Source organism: Anolis sagrei, chromosome 1, assembly GCF_037176765.1.
Source record: "Anolis sagrei isolate rAnoSag1 chromosome 1, rAnoSag1.mat, whole genome shotgun sequence".
NCBI classification, from domain to species: domain Eukaryota; kingdom Metazoa; phylum Chordata; class Lepidosauria; order Squamata; family Dactyloidae; genus Anolis; species Anolis sagrei.
In genome coordinates, this window is record NC_090021.1 from 179,622,958 (window position 1) to 179,640,823 (window position 17,866).

The window sequence follows — 17,866 nt, forward strand, 5'->3', positions numbered from 1 at the left end:
CATTGTTTCATGCAAGGAAATGTAGGATTCTCTTGAGAAACTGTACGACATACACCTGTGTCATTGTGAGCTGAGTCTTATTAAGTTCTTTTTTCTATTTTAAATTCTCCTTTGTCAGAAATCTACTCGAGCCTATGAACATTCAGGATTTATAATGAGGCTGATTCTTGAAAATGAAGCCGTTCTCTTTGAACCGAATTTTTCAGATTATGAAGCCATCTTTCTAAACATTTATTCAGTTATGGTGAAAGCGGTCAATCTCTTCCCAAGAGTAGAGACCAAACTGTTTTCAAGATTGGTAAGACATTCCTTATTGACATACATTTTTTTGCAATGATTCTTCTTTTTTGACTAGCCCTGAGCTGTAGTTTGAATCAGCTTGGTAGGGAATGGGCTCCATGCTATTGGAGAAGATAATGGAAGATGTTGGGATCCTCCAAGATTGGAGGATCTCAGGCACTGCATGTGAGGATGAAACAGTTGAGAATATACTTCTCTATTGGGAGCTGACAAATCTTTCTCTTTCCCTCATATAGTTCAAGCTCTTTCCATAATATTTGTGAAAACATTAGCAAATTCTAGTGTCATCTTTAAAAACACACCCTGGAATAGCTGTACATAGCAATATCTTAAAGTATCTACCTTTAATTCAGCCTCTAGAGATCAAGACTGAGTATAAAATACATGGCAACCTTGATTTCCCCCTCCTCCTCCTACCTCCTTTTCTCCCTCCAATTTGTTTGTGTCCTAGCTTTCCCTCCAAACTGGAGAACAAGGTAACTGAATAATATTTACAAAGACATAAATAATCATATATGAAAAACCCAATCTGAAGTATACATTGTAACTAAACCTTTGAAGCCTGCTGGGTTGTTCATCAGGCTAAGATGGTTAAATAAAATCATCCAAGGAAAGAAAAGTGACATTGTTCCTATTGCTTGCTTGAGACGTTGTAGGGAAAAGAGTTCTGCAGATACAAAGTTCAGACCTTGCTTCCCTCCTGAAAGGTTACTGAAGTACCTGGGAACAAAGGCAGTAAAGAAAGGTGGCGACATTTTGCAGCCACAAAAATCTCTCTTAGCATATAAAAAGTTATGGTTTAAATAGCAGTTAAGCGATACATGGTATTAAAACCATTTAAAGTAAATTCATTAAAAGACAAAAGATAAAAATCAGCAGAACAGCACACTCTTAAAAACCCTTGCAGACAGTTTATAAAAACTTGCCAGAACAATAAAGTTTTAACTTGCTGATAGAAGCACAGTGAGTAAGGATTGGTTCTCGTCTCCCTAGGGAGGAGGTTCCAAAGCTGGGAAGCATCTGCCTAGTAGGCCCTCTCCATGGTTCTCATCATGTGTCCCAGGGCAGCTGGTGGGACTGAGAGAAGGCCCTCCAAAAATCTGAGCAGGTTTATGTAGGAAGATATAGTCCTTCAGATATCCTGGACTTGAACCATATAAGGCTTTATTGATCATAATAAGAGACTTGGCCACAGTCTCTTGCTGCAATTCTTAGGACCGGTTGAAATTTCTGAGTACTTTTCAAAGGCAATCCCATATGGAATGTGTTACAGTGCTGCAAATGGGATGTAACAGAGGCCCCATCTACACTAACAATTTAATGCAGCTTCAAACTATAAAACATGATGGCTAGACAATGTATGCCTGAAAGTATGCTGTAGTATGCTTTAAGGCAGTGGTTCTCAACCTTCCTAATGCTGTGACCCCTTAATACGGTTCCTTATGTTGTGGTGACCCCCAACCATAATATTGTTTTAGTTTATACCTATCATTTTACTACTGTTATAAATCGTAATGTAAATATCCGATATGCAGGATGTATTTTCCTTCACTTGACCAAATTGAGCACAAATACCCGATACACCCAAGTTTAAATACTGGTGGGGTTGGGGGAGGATTGATTTTGTGATTTGGGAGTTGCAGTTGCTGGGATTTACAGTTCACCTATAATCAAAGAGCATTCAGAATTCTACCAGTGATGGATTTGAACCGAACTCCCATGACCAACAGAAAACACTGGAAGGGTTTGGTGGGCATTGACCTTGAGTTTGGGAATTGTAGTTCACTTATACCCAGAGAACTGCTGTGGATTCATGCAATGATGGATATGGACCAAACTTGGCACGAATACTCAATATGCCCAAATGTGAACACTGGTGGAGTCTGGGGAAAATAGACCTTGATATTTGGGAGTTGTAGTTGTTGGGATTTATAGTTCACCTACAATCAAAGAGCATTCTGAACTTGACCAATAATAGAATTGGGTCAGACTTTCCACATGGAATCCTCATGACCTACAGAAAATACTATGTTTTCTGATGGTCTTTGGCGACTCCTTTGACACCCCCTCATGACCTCCTCAGGGGTCCCGACCCCCAGGTTGAGAAACACTGCTTTAAGGACTTTAAACAAACATAAGCAAAGTTGAGAGAAAATCTGAACGAAACCTTTAATGCTCATTAGCTCACTCCTGTGTAGATCATATTGTAGGGCGAAATCAATTCTGCAGAATGTGAATTGCTGCACAGACACATTGATGCACACATGTGCATTATGGAGGAAGGAATTAAAAACCTGTATTCTCCATGGTTGTCAAGCTGTGGATACTGCAAATCCTGGAACCGGTTCAAGGCCAACCTTTGTGGTTTCTGTAATCATTATCTAGGCCTCTAATTAGATCCAGAATTTCCTATGTAATCATCTGCACAGTGAAACTGCTTTCTTCAATACTAGTGTGAAACTGTCTTCTAAGAGGTCAATGTAAATGTGCCCCAAAGGCATGTGTCATCGTGGTCAAATCTGACATTTCTGGGAACAATCACAACTGGCATACAAGCTTTAATTATGCAGATACATTCCTGGATGTAAAAACAATCCAACAGAAATAACAGAGGCATACTATCCCTATTCCAGTGGTTCTCAACCTGTGGGTCCCCAGAAATGTTGGCCTTCAACTCCTAGAAATCCTAACAGCTGGTAAACTGGCTGGGATTTCTGGGAGTTGTAGGCCAAAATCCCTGGGGACCCACAAATTGAGAACTACTGTCCTATTCAGTTCCTGGCACAGATCATCCATCTATGTGACCAAAGCTATCTGTTTCATAACCAGGGTTGAAGCCATCTTAAATGGATTATATAATCCTTCTCATCCTAGAGCCCCTGGAGTAGAGAAGCCACTACATGCTCTAGGAATTTGCCCAAAAATGGAAGGTTGGAGGCTGATAGTTGTTCAACATGGTGCGACTCATGCATCACAAACATGGTTGCTTACTGTACTCGTACTGGGACAGGTGTACAGTGCCAGTATTGGGAGAGCTAACCATGCAAGCACCCCTTATTCGGGGTGGGGGGTGGGTGGGTGTATCTGTCTGTGTCTCTAAAGGGTCTTTTTCTTGCAATTGTTTCTCTAAAAAATATTCAAACGTGTGAAGGAATTTTGAAATACTTGTACAAAACGGACTGATGTGAAATTCTCATTTCTCCCTAGAGCCTATTATGTGTGTGTGTATATTTGGGGATATATAAGAGAAGGAAAATCTCTTCAGCATAAACGGTTCCTTTTGTCTAATAATATTAAATGTTTTACAGTAAGCTTACTTTTTGTGCAAACAAAAATACCTCAAGTAAAGGAACAATGTTTCTGTGTTGTTTTGAAAGTCTGAAAGCAAGGTACATGCATTATCCAACTTGAAGCCTATAATCCTGAATGAAATTTTGGAGAAGCATAAGCAAAACATTAAAGATGAGATTGCTAGACAGAGCAAAGCACCAATTGAGCACCTCGAGCTCTACGATAAGTACCATGATTTGATCAACAAGCAAGCGGAACGAGACATTGATCAGTTCCTGTCCGAAGAGCACACGTTTGAAGAAATCACTGCACAAGTTGCTAAGTATCAAAGCATCCGGGATGAAATCCAGTACAATTCCAGAAAGGTAATATATGAAGGCAAGGTAAAATATGTTTTTAGGGACGGGATAGGGAATGGAAACACAATTACAAAAGAATATTGTGTACTTACTAATGTCAACCACCAGCTTCTGTGTTGTGTGTTGGGACCTTCAAGTCACCTGTTGACTTATGTGTTTCATAGAGTTTTCTTAGACAAAAAGGGTTTTGCCATCCCTCCTGCTGAAATATAGCTTAGAACATGTAGTATTTGTTGGTGGTCTCCTATCCAAGGACTAACCAGGGTTGGCTCTGTTTAGCTTTCAAGATCAGACAGGATTTGTGCATTTGTTGGAAATCGCCCTGAGTCCCCATGGGGAGATAGGGCAGGATAGAAATAAAGTATTATTATTATTATTATTATTATTATTATTATTATTAGGCATTGTACTTATAAAAACACCTATTCATTTGGGACAGAGCATGTTCTTGGGTCCTGGAAATGCTGACTGTACCACTTCTAGTATATAGTCTCTTGCCACTTGTTCTCCTTCAATAATGTTTGGAGGAAATTATATTTTGTCTTCAAAGAGGGAAGAACCTAAAACATCTTGCTGGAACATCATCAGTTTTGACTAACAGGCTATTGCCTAAGGACCATGTATGAGATAACCTTTCAGAGTTCAGCTTTTTGTGGGTGTTAAATCCACAGCTACAAAAATCAGTGGAATATTCTGAAATGAAGGAGGGAAAGGATTTTGGGTGCCTTTACGGTCTGTTCCAGTGGTTTTCAACCTGTTGGTCCCTCGGTGTTTTGGCCTACAACTCCCAGAAATCCCAACCAGTTTACCAGCTATTAGGATTTCTGGGAGTTGAAGGCCAAAACATCTGGGGACCCACAGGTTGAGAAACACTGGTCTGTTCCAACATCCTATTTACCACGGTGGCGAACAGGAATCTTTTGCCTAGTTTTTCAGATCTATCTGCCCATTTTCCTTTATGGAAGTGGAATTGTTCTTCAGAGAAGAACAGAGTTGGTAAAAACAAATATTTTAGTTATGCGAAAAATATTAAAGAAGACTCAAAGAAATCTCCTTATTAACTTAAGGTTACTGTGATTTTTTTCAACCATGTCACAAAAGCGAAAGGACATTCTTGCAAACAATCAGCAAGATTATTTTAGGTCATTAAAATAATTGATGGAGCTGTGGATCTCTTTGGATCATTCTGTGGTGCCTTCTGTGTGAGTTTGATAAACATTTCTTGCTTTTCATTAGTAATTTTGTTCTCATTAATCCTTGTGCTCCAGTGTATTCGTCTAGGAATGTTCGAGTTACATTGTGATGAGCTGATCAGATCCCTCACAAAGCGAGCTGATGGCATTTGTTCCAAAATTATTGCAAAAATGTTCAAAGATCATCAAGATCTTAATACAAGGTAAATGCTATGTTTTCAAAGTTACAATTAAACGTGGTCTCTGATCCTTCTCTGGTCATGGACTATTACCTGTCAATAGGGGAGTTGAATCTTCATTTGTACTTAGCCAGTTCATTGGAGACTGCAGGTGAATATTTAGTTGTTTTAATCTATGTTGGTAAGGTTGTTGCTGGAAGTGGGTTTGAACCTCCATGTCCTTCAGACAGTTTGAACAAGAACTTCTAAATACCTTAGTGTTAGACAGGCTGGCTTGGATTTCTGGAAGATGAAGCTCAAATTATCTCAAATAATTGAAGGTTCTCCTCATCTGCTTCAAAGAATGCTTTACTTCCACACTTGTAGATCACATTGCTCTTGTGTGTCTTTAAGTGCTTTCCAATTTATGGCAATCTTTTCACAGTTTTTTTTTTGGGGGGGGGGGGGCAAAATTTGTTCAGAGAGGTTTACCCTGAGAAAATTTGCCCTGAGAGTTTATGATTTGCCCAAGGTCACCCAGTGGGTAGTCATGGCTGAGTGGGGATTTATTGTTCAATGTTCAAACCATTGCTCCATGTTGGATCTAGAGTATAAATCATATACCTTATATTACTGTGTAATTCACTCAGAGAACTCTGTTGAACTGTTATTCCAGGGTGATGGGAAGTCTCAAATTATTCTTCTTCCATCTATCTATTCTATATGTCTTGGCAGAGTATGTCATAGGACTGTTAAGTCCCAACACTGTTGTATTTATCTTCATTGACCCCCCCCCCCCCCGGTTCCCCGCTGTGGCACAAATGCTTCTGAAATATTTACCTAAGGCAAGGAGACCACTTTACATTTGGTCATAAGTATTTGGAACAGGAAAGTTTATTTTTCCCTTCTTGACCAGGTATAGGAAGTGAACTGGAATATATTTGTAAGATTTATGTATATGTATATGTTGTTTTTATTGTTCTGGGTGTTTTTATTTATGATTTTAGGCTCTGTGATGAGTTTGAAAGGATAGCAGAGAAAGCTCTTTCCACTCCATCAAACACACATGAGCTAATGGAATTTAAGGTATGTGCATTTTCTTAAAAAAGAAATTGATTTTGGCATTGTGAAAACAGAAAGAAAAGACTCCTTGCCAAACTTTCATACAGTGACCCTTATTTCTCATGCCAGTAAGGTAATGCTCAAGATCATGCAAGATAGACTCTAGCAATACATGGAGTGAGAGTTACCAGATGTACAAGCTGAGTTTAGAAAAGGCAGCGGAACAAGAGACCAAATTGTCAATATGTGCTGGATAATGGAGAAAGGCAGGGAGTTTCAGAAACACATCTATTTCTGTTTTATTGACTATTCTAAAGCCTTTGACTGTGTGGATCATAATAAATTGTGTCAAGTTCTTGGTGGTTACTAGATCACCTTGTCTGTCTCCTGAGGAATCTGTATAGTGGCCAAGTAGCAACAGTCAGAAGTGACCATGGAACAACAGATTGGTTCAGTTAAACATAAAAAAACCCCAAGATAATGGCAACCAGATTGTTTGACAACTGGCAAATAGAAAAGAAATCTCTCTAGTCTGATCACTTACTTAGAAGAAAAATATTCTATTGAACATGATACTATTCTGATTCTGTGTAACCTTTAAACTGTATTAGTGGAATTTGGAGGTTGGCTTTGAAGGTTGGGAAAACTATCACAGTACCCTTCTCTCTAGCAAACTCATTGGTTCTATACACTAATAGATTAAGGAAGATATTAAATAGAGCTTTGTCTCCATAAAGACATATGGTAGACCCAGAAAGTTTGTTAAAATCAAATTGTAGAAAAATGTCAGCCACAAAATGACACACACACATACTGTTAAAATTATACTACTGAAATGAAGATAGCTTGGGGTAACCAATATGAAACCTACATTTCATTGAGTTTAACCTAACTATCCTGGAGTGTTGGTGAATTAGTTAGTTAGCTAGGCTCCTTCCACACAGTTGTATAAAATCCACATTCAACTGAATTATATGGCAGTGTGGGCTCAGATAGTCCAGTTCAAAGCAGATATTGTGGATCAGTGGTTTTCAACCTGTTGGTCCCCAGGTGTTTTGTCCTACAACTCCCAGAAATCCCAGCCAGTTCACCAGCTGTTAGTTTTTCTGGGAGTTGAAGGCCAAAACATCTGGGGAACACAGGTTGAGAACCACTGTTGTGGATTATCCACCTTGATAATCTGGGTTATAAAGCTGTGTGGAAGGGCCCTTAGTTAGCGTTTCTTTCTTTCTGCAGGCAGTCCTGCCATTTTATGGCCTGTCTACTAATCAATTTTTGCAAGTTCAAAGATCACAGAAATGTATTTGTGCAAGTAACACCTGTTGTTTAATGTTTTCTCCCAATTAGGCTTACATAGAAAAAGTGGAAGAGGTTGACATGCTTGAGATGGAGCAGAAATTGATTGAAGCCAAAAATTGCCTTGCCTACTTGATAGAGTGTACAAACTTCTCGCCAGTAGATATTCGACTGAACAATAGTGTCTTCCAGTGGTATGGACGAATGGGGGAGATTTTTGAGGAGCACAGAAAGATAATTAAAGAGAAGACAGAACAGTTTCAAGAAGGACTTAAAGTTAGTTTTCTTCTTCTAAGTGGTACTTAGTTTATTGGGGTAGCTCTTAAAGCAGGAGTGGGAATCAAGTTGCCCTCCAGATTGAATAGTGACTTTTCAATCACACAATATATATATATACTTCTGATATAATCACTGAAATTACTAGAGTGCTGAAGCAAAATGTGTTTCCAGGATTGGGGTCTGTAATTAAATCCCAGTAGCTATTGGTGAGGAATGCTCAGCTTTGCCATACAACATGGAGGGAACACGCTTTCCACATCTTTGCCCTACAAAATCAGTGGCAAAATATAAAGTGACCACTGCTAAACCAATATGGTCCTGGCAGGCTACTGATTATCACAGCATAGTACTCAAAACACTACTTAATTTTCGTAAACGTATCCCATTGTATTGCAATACTGCAGTGTGTGTAGGTCTCTATTGATTCGTCTCTCTTTCTCTTTATTTATTTGTAATATTATGTTAGATGCGCTGTGAAAGATTTGTGGAGGAACTGGAAAGTTATGCTAAGCAAGTGGAAGAATTTTATTCTTATGGGGACATTAATGAAGTCAATAGATATCTGAAAAAAGCACAGGCGCTGAATGCAAAGCTAGATGCAGCTGCTGATAAGGTAAGGATGGTTGCTTATTTTTCTTTAGAGCAGATTGCAATTGTTCCTGTCAGAAGTGTCTTAGTTTAATGACAGAATACAAACTTAACATCTCAGTTGAAAGATCTGAGCTGCCAGATAGTGAGAATATCCCTGAGAGAATCCCTGTACCCATGAGATCAGTGCCCACAGTTTCACCTACCTGCATCCAACAATATGTGCCTTTCTCTAGACCATTGGTTCCCAACCTGTGGTCCATGGACCACCAGTGGTCTGCAAGAACTAAAATATGGTCCGCAGCCTCACCATTAGTACACCGTTGCAATGAGGGTGACTGGTCTCGTTAAACCCTTTTATAGTGCTGAGGCTTATTAAATATGGTTTTCTGTGGGCGAACAGATGGGGACTACTGGATGGCATATGTTCTGTATCAGAAACTAGAGCTGATGTGGTCTATCCAATTCAGTTTTCTGAATCAGCACCCCAAATAACCAAACTGAATCTATAGTTGACCAAAAACCAATTCATAACCCTTTTGATACTAATGTTGGAGAGTGGTCCCTCGTCAAATCACTGCTCTAGATTTTCCTGGGTTCTCCAGGTTAGTCTGTAGTAGGCTTCCACCAGAAGTTTCAATAGAGTCACATTGTAGCACCTAGCAAATTCCTATCAAGGATGCAGCTATTCTCCTAGGAACCTTGTATATGTATGTAGGTAGGCATATAGTGTGCGCTTGTATATGTTGATATATATATATGTGATGTATTCCCCGTTTTTTCCCTTGACACCCCCCCCCCAACCCTTGCCTACCCTCCCCCCCCCCGTCATTGTATTTTATCAAAAACCTAATAAAGATTATTAAAAAAAAAAGGATACATCTGTAGGGATTTTCTAGGTTTTCTAGGGTGACTCTGTGACAACTTCTGGCAAAAGTAATTCATTTCAATATGGTGTGTTATTATCCACAGTTTTCTGTTTCCACAGTAAGTTCAGGAACATGTGTCTCATATTTATGGGGGGTGGGCTATATTTTCTTCACTCTCTTACTTAGTGGTTGGTAAAATGTGGTGTCGACAATGCATGTAAATAAGACCTTAAAGGAGCAAATCCAAGAGCCACAGTGCAAATAAAACCTTTCTCTTTCCGCCTGCCTGAAGAGAAAAAGGTCTGCCCTTAAAACTCTTTGTTGTAGATGCTGAGATCTTCATCACCCTTCTTACTAGTGGTGGTTCACATGTCAGTAGACAGTGACTTTGTTCAGGTTTAGTTTATATGCTAAAAGAGCTATACAGAGTGATCACCTGCCCCACGATATACATTTAGTGCAATTGATAGCTTCTTACATGATATACTTACTCAGACTAATCACAAAAGCATTAACCACTGAACTATATGCATGTAGCTGACTAAAGTATACACATCTAGAAGCCATTATTTATTCCAATGAGTGAACGAGTGACTTTTTGTAATACTAGTTTTTGTTGTGTTTGTATGTATTTTAGAAATTGTTATTTTACTCCTCTGACTATGGTGACTATCATTGAATAATCCACATGGGTGTCTTGCCTTTGTGGAAAGTTTATGTCAAATTATAATTTAATGTGGGACCTGTGTTAATGCTTTCAAAATTATCTGTGGCATCTCTAGATTGATCAGATTAATGCAGAAGAGGAAGCTTATGGATGGATACCCTCTCAGTATCCCCAACGTAAAAAAATCCAAGATACTTTGAACCCATATCTTCGGCTTTATGACATGACAGTAGAATTTAACACCAAATACAGAAACTGGATGGATGGAATATTCACCAAGGTGAATCCAGATCAAGTTGAGATGGATACAGGAAACTACTGGCGCGCACTGTATAAGTTAGAGAGAACCTTTCATGATTCACCAAATGCCTTATTCATAACAACAAGAATCAAGACCAAAGTGGAAGAATTTAAGGAACACATTCCTTTGATCCAAGTGATCTGCAACCCTGGTTTACAAGACCGGCATTGGCAAGCAATGTCAGAAATAGTTGGGTATTCATTGAATCCCTCTGAAGATTCAACTGTCTCTTCATATATTGATATGCACCTTGAACCGTACTTGGAAAAATTCGAAGGCATCAGTGAAACTGCCAGCAAGGAGCATTCGCTTGAGAAGGCCATGGTGAAAATGATTTCAGAATGGGACGGCATGGAATTCGTTCTTCTTTCTTATAGAGAAACAGGGACCTATATTTTATCAGCCGTGGATGATATTCAGATGTTGCTGGACGACCACATCGTCAAAACCCAGACAATGAGAGGGTCTCCTTTTATCAAACCGTATGAAAAAAAGATGAGGTAAGATGTTTCCTGAGGGGAGATTTCAACCCCATGGCTTTGAAGTGACCTATTGTAATTTGTGACAATGGTAATTTACAGTTAGTTGGAGGCCAGACTATACAAGATGGTGGTTAAAAAAAACTTAAAGGGTTTTACCAGCAGTGTTTATGGTCAAATGTGTACTTCCCACTTTTCTCTTTCACTACATAATGTTTGAGTACAGTCTTTCTAGCGAATGGGGAGTACTGAATTCAAAATACATCATGCAAATTGAACCAGTTTAATTCAAATTGGTTATAACTTTTATTTACCCCCCCCCCCCCCCATGTTATTAGAGGGCAGAATTTGAAATTTCCTGATACAGAATTGGAAAATTATTGCATAATTTGGACTTTTTTGGGGGGCGGAGTAGCGAATAGAGTACGAACCATTACATTGTTCAATAATCACATGTTCTGGAATTGCTTTCCCTGGTTAATGGGAAATAAGACGCCATTATCTCAGATATTTTTCCCCATTCCCAGCTTTCTTGTCACAGAAGTTGGAAGATTTTAGAGTTAATGTTCCTTGTTGGAGTCTCCTCAAAGTGTTGTTGCTTCATGCTCTGAAGCTTACTACCTTATGTCTTATAGGGAATGGGAATCAAAACTTTTGCTGGTACAGGAAATCTTGGATGAATGGCTCAAAGTTCAGGCTACCTGGTTGTATTTGGAGCCAATTTTCAGTTCTCCTGACATAATGGCTCAGATGCCTGAGGAAGGAAGGCGATTCACCACTGTGGACAAAACATGGAAGGATATCATGAAATGTGCCATTCAGGTATAATTGTTCTCTTTGGATTGGACTGGGTAACCCTTGGGGACTCTTCCAATTCTTCATGGTTTATGTTGATTGGCAGCTATGGGTATTCATTTAGAGAAACTGATGGATTCATATGAAGGTATGACAGAATGGAAATGACTGTAGGAACATAATATGTCTTTTGTTGGATGAATATACTTTACATCTGGATTGTAAACAATCAGAAGAATCCTCCTGGGTTGAACCAAAAATCTATCTGGTATGTCTTTCTGTTTATTTATTTACCATATAATATGTAAATAAATAAACAGAAAGACATACCAGATAGACTCTACCAGAGGACTCTTCTGATTGTTTATACATAGGCAACTATTCAGTGCCTTAAGACAACGTACAATTAAGCTAAAATTAAAATTTGAATTAATACACATTAAAACATTTAAAAACATATTCACTATTAAAACCACTCCATTTACAATCATAACCCAGGGTCATTCCAGTAGTCATTGCACATATTCTGTAGCTATTATTGCACGATAATTGTTCTCTGAAGGCTTGATCCCAGAGCCATGTTTTCACTTTCTTTCTGGAGGCCAGGAAGGAGGGGGCTGATATAATGTCACTGGGGAGGGAGTTCCACAGCTGAGGAACCAATTGTGCCTGGGAAAGAGGTGGGACCAAGAGCAGGGCCTCCCCAGACAATCTTATTCTCCAAGGTGGTTCATAGGGGGAGAAACATTCAGACAGGTAAGCTGGTCTGGAACCATTTAGAACTTTATAGGCTTAAAGCCAGCACTTTGAATTGTTCTTGGTAGCAGACTGGCAGCCAGTGGAGCTGATGTAACGGGGGTTGTATGCTCCCTGTATGCCTTTCCGGTGAGCAATCTGGCTGCTACCCATTGGATCATTTGAAGCTTCCAAACAGTCTTCAAAGGTAACCCCACATAAAGTGTGTTGCAGTAGTCTATTCAGGATGTAACCAGAGTGTGGACTACCTTGGCCAAGTCTGACTTCCCAAGGTACAGGCGCAGCTGGTGCACTAGTTTTAATTGTACAAATGCTCCCCTGGCCACCGTCAAAACCTGGGGCTCCGGGCTCAGAGATTAATCCAGGAGAATTCCCAAGCTGCGAACTTGTGTCTTCAGAGGAAGTGTAACCCTGCCCAGCACCTTGTTCATCACAGTGACCAACCACATGCCAGAAGCAGGATAATAGTACAGTGGCACACTTCTGAATGGGTATCCCAGCAACTCTCATCTTGACATTAACATTTAGTCATGATGCTAGTAGCACCAATGAAACACCTTGCCTTTGAAAACGAAAAATGAGCAACAAAAGGTTTGTGGTCCCCTTGCCTCCTCCACTTCATTATGGCAGCCCCATGTCCCTCCAAAGAAACTTCCCACCTCACATATCACTGAATTTGCCACCACCGTAATAGCAAGAACAAATCAACCCTGCCCTAATTTTTCCTTTAAGGCAAAATGGATTCTGCCTTCAAGCCTTCTTTTCCTATCTACTAGCACTCCCAGAAACTTCACAGATGCAATGTAAACCTTATATAACAATTTGTGTCATCCCAATGCACTTTACTTTTAATAGCACTTTTCAGCAGTGCTGTTAGACTGGAAAGAAAATATTTGAACTTGATACACTGTGAATAAAAATGGGAACAACATAAAAGGGGGAAAAGGTTTACTTCTGTCTTGCCTTTGCTTGGAGCTGCAGCTAGTTTGCAAGCTTGGAGGTGGTTCTTATTGACTGTGGGTTGCCAATCCTTTTCCTAGCAAAATGGCAGTATTGGATGTAACTCATGGCTGCCCTACACAGACTTTTAAATGACTTAATTTGTCATCCCTTGAATACCATCTTGGAAACTATTGTTCATGCAATATAATACAAAACTTTATTATGATCACTGACCATCACAAATCAGAGCACAAGCACCCTGGGAGGGGCAACACAGCTCCCCAGTGAAGCAGTTATTAAAAAGCAAATTAGAAAACAGTCTAAAACCACAGTTTAAAAGCACAGGTTAATGTAACAGGTATGGAACCGAGGGGGGGGGGGATTGATAGGAGGGATCAAAACATGGGGAGGCACTAAAGGGGATGGGAGGGGGACATTACAAATCAAGTAGCATTTCAGCTGTAACATGTTGCTCAAACTACATTCCCAACAGGGTGTTGCCTTGTGGGGTCAATCATCATCCGTCTAATTTTAAGTGCTGTAGCACAAAACTTAGCAATGCTGTAAGTTATTGTAGTGTTAGAGTCCGAAAGCAGGAGGGTGGAATAATATTTTTCACTTATTTTAGAAGCCATGGTGTAATGAGATTGGTTCTAAGGTCTCTGTAGAACATGCATTGAAGAAGCACGTGTTCAGTTGTTTCTATATGTCCTGTCTCACTGGGGCATAGTTTCTGCTTGAAGGGGGTCTTCCAATACCTCTCCTCCTATACAGCCGATGGGAGGGCATGGCATCTTGCAAGGATTAAAGTCCTTCTTTGTTTGGGCACCTTCAGGTCTTGTCGAAGGCTTTCATGGCCGGGATCACTGGGTTGTTGTAGGTTTTTCCGGGCTATATGGCCATGTTCTGGAGGCAATTTTTCTCCTGACGTTTCGCCTGCATCTATGCCTCATGGCATAGATCCAGGCGAAACGTCAGGAGAAAAATTGCCTCCAGAACATGGCCATATAGCCCGGAAAAACCTACAACCCACCTTCAGGTCTGTTAGGTATCCCATGGAGGTGGTGAGGTATCTATTGACTTCCCTAACAATAAAGGTTGGGGAACAGGCTAGGTCCGATTGGCGCTCTATGTCCAGGATCCATTGCTTAATGAGATCTTTGGCTTGGTCCCATCACATGCTTAGCAATTGTTCTCGGAGAAACGTAGAGTTGCATCTTTGCTGCCACTGTTTTAATCCATGTGGACTGGAAGTCGTCCCTCGTGGTTAGCGGGGCAAGACCATGTGGGGAGAAGGATACGTGTAGCCAGTAGTTGAGAATGGCTGTTCATATTCTCACCTCCCCTTTCAAGAAGCTTGTCTCCAATTGCAGAGTGGTGCTAGAGACACATCTGGGAGCCTGTAGAGCTGCTCTTAGGAATTTTGATTGAACATGCTCTAGTAGGGCATAATTTGAAACGGGTCCAAGCTGGGCTCCACATTAGTTTTGTGCTATTGGTTTTGCTTCAGAAAGTTTAAGTGCTGCTGGTATACAACCTCAGGACCTCCTCCCGTCCTGAGGTTGTACTCCTGAATAATCAAGTTGCAGTCCTATGCGTAGGATAAAGTTGAATTTCTATGCGTTTTCTTGGACTGCTTCAGTGTGCCATAACTAACACATTTTTCATATGTCCATGTGAATAAAAAGTTGAGATTCTTTCTCCAGAAGATGGCAGTGTATATCTAGAAACAGTGAGTAGATTTTGCAGTGGGAATATGTATCCCCTAGCAGCATGAACTAAATCTGAGTCTGTGTCTTGATATTTTTTTTGATGCGCTGTTGTGTTTCAGCAGGATTATAAGAAATCTCAAATGCATTTTGATTGCCCTATGTTTTACCACAACTCAGAATAATTTTCCACGTGGCTCAGATCAACGTAGATGAAATTGCTCTTTCATTTCACTGCTATTTTTGATAAACAAAAATTATCCCCCAATTTGGCATAAAAGAGTAATGCTTGTCTATAGGAAAAGAAAAATGAAAGAAGTTGTTTAATTCATCTTAAGAAGAGGCTAATTCTATAGAGGAGCTGCAGAACACATCTTTAGACACAATTCAGCTTTATGTCGATATAGCTTGGTTGTCTGCAGATCGCCAAGTCACATTAGTGCTTCAAAAAATGTTGTGGTGGTCTTATTTGTTCGCCAAGCCTCATTTCAGTTGTAACTCTTGCATATCAGTATAGGTTCAGGAGCTAAAAGGCTTATCTCCAAATCCTCTCTTTCCTGGGGAAATCATGAAAATAATTGTATGGGTTTCTTTATATCTCTTCAAGTTGAAGTCTGTGCTAAATGTGCCACTGGAATTGCATATAGATGCCACCTGAGGGTGCTCTTGTGCCGTTATTCAGAAAATCTGTTTTTCCTCTGAGTAGAGATAGAAGGGCGGAGGAAAGCAAAGGGGTGTAGATGAGAGAGACAAAAAAATTGCACATAGTTCAAGATACCAAAGGAAAATAGCTACCATATTGTCGTAAGTGATTATAACACTAGGTAACACGACTTTTGTTCCTGGGTTATCAATGTCATTTCCTAATTGGTTCTATCATAAAAACATGCAACTGCAAAAAACTTTTGTTTTTGCAGGACATCCTGCAACACATTTTGCTATACTTTTTCAATGAATATATCATAGAGTCTCAACCAGTTCAACATAGTTTGTGACAGGCACAAAAATGAAGTTTCTGGAATACAACAATTACTTTCAAAGTAAGTACTACACAATTAAACAAGAAATAACACTTTCAATCCAGGAACATTTTTTTCAAATGTTGTTACACAGTTTGTTTGTTTTTTGTCATGTCAAGAGCGACTTGAGAAACTGCAAGTCGCTTCTGGTGTGAGAGAATTGGTCGTCTGCAAGGGCGTTGCCCAGGGGACGCCCGGATGATTTGACCTGTTGGTCTTCAGTCCTGCTGGCACAGGGGTTTAACCCACTGCGCCACCACAGTGTAATTTGCACAAATACTCTGTATCATTGCAGTTGTGTATTTATCATGTCATACACATTATATTTATCAAGTCTGCCCATGCAAAGCAGCTGAACATAGCGTTGAATGAAACATGCAGAATAATCACAGGATGTCTTAAACCTACACCTGTTGATAAACTCTACAAGCTAGCTGGCATTGCCCTCCCTGATGTGCGACGGGAAGTTGCTGTGAATGCGACAGGAAGTTGCTGTGAAATGTGAGAGAAATATGGTTGAACACTGTGAAAGCCATCCACCACATGGCTAACAGACTCCTCCCAGTACACTCAAATCAAGGAAAAGCGTTATGAGAACCAGCAGTCTTCTTAGCATCCCCCCAGCAACAGCAAGGGTATCCCTCTGGGCAGCGAAACCAGGAAATCCCAACTGGATGGCCCCCACAAGGGAGGGTCTTTCTCCAGGGACAAACCAAGACTGGGCAACCTGGAAGTCCCTGTACAGACTAAGAAGCAGAGTGGGCAGATCAAAAGACAACCTGGCAAAATGGCACTACCTAAAAGAATCCCACACCTTATGTGACTGCGGAGCAGAACAGACAACTCTGCATCTGTATGCTTGTCCACTATGCCCCGCCTCCTGTACAGAGGAAGAATTGTTGGAGGCTACAGACAATGCCATTGCTGTTGCCCATTTTTGGTCAAAAGATATTTATCCGCCTGCGTTCCTTCTATTTTTATCAGTTGTATACTAATTTATGCAGTGCTTTTGATACGAAATAAATAAATGACATATAGCCCGAAAAAACCCACAAAAACTTAGTGATTCCAGCCATGAAAACCTTCGACAATACATTGAAAAACTCTAGCAAAATGTGCTGCAGGATGTCCCGCAGAAACAAAGTGTTTGCAGTTTAATACATCTTTTCCATGTTTTATGATAGAACCAATTAGAAAATGACATTTATAACCCAGGAACAAAAATCATGTAACATATTGTAATGGATAGGTAAATTAATTTGTATTTCCCCCTGTTCTTACCTGTAAGTAGATGAAAGTAATAGCAACCCTCCGCCCCTCCCCACTTTAAAAATAGTTGTGTGGGCCCTGTTCATGATGGAAGCAGTCAAAGTGGCTGACAAATTTGAAGATTTGCATTTTCACAAACGCAAAGGAAACAGCTAACAGAACACCGGCATGTAAAAATATCAACAAAATGCCAGAAACTGAAGAGTAAATGTCAAAACTAACACACACTGTGAAAGCTTCCTTAAACAAACAATCACTCTTCCCTCCCAAATCCAGGGAAAGATGCACAAAGAGCTTTCAGATGAACTGAGACTTAAAAGAAACATGTATAAGAAAAAGGAGGAAGAAGGAATGGCCACAGAGGAATACGAAAGAATAGAAAGGGACAGCTAAATCTCAGAATGATCTCAGGCTCTCTAGAGAGGTTAAAATAATAAAAAGAAGTGGTTTGCTGTGAGTTTTTTTGGGCTGTATGACCATGTTTTAGAAGTACTCTTTCCTGACATTTCACCCACATTTATGGCAAGCATCCTC

General features: G+C 40.0%; 1 protein-coding gene across 1 annotated transcript in view; it reads left to right on the plus strand.

The window, feature by feature from the left end:
• Nucleotides 1–17,866, plus strand: part of DNAH7 (dynein axonemal heavy chain 7) — a 184,480-nt gene that overhangs the window by 34,562 nt on the left and 132,052 nt on the right. The window contains exons 11-18 of the mRNA XM_060780806.2: nt 119–298; nt 3,678–3,956; nt 5,219–5,346; nt 6,309–6,387; nt 7,711–7,935; nt 8,405–8,551; nt 10,178–10,863; nt 11,478–11,664. Of these exons, the coding sequence (XP_060636789.2) occupies nt 119–298; nt 3,678–3,956; nt 5,219–5,346; nt 6,309–6,387; nt 7,711–7,935; nt 8,405–8,551; nt 10,178–10,863; nt 11,478–11,664 (1,911 nt within the window). The remainder of the gene's footprint in view (nt 1–118; nt 299–3,677; nt 3,957–5,218; nt 5,347–6,308; nt 6,388–7,710; nt 7,936–8,404; nt 8,552–10,177; nt 10,864–11,477; nt 11,665–17,866) is intronic.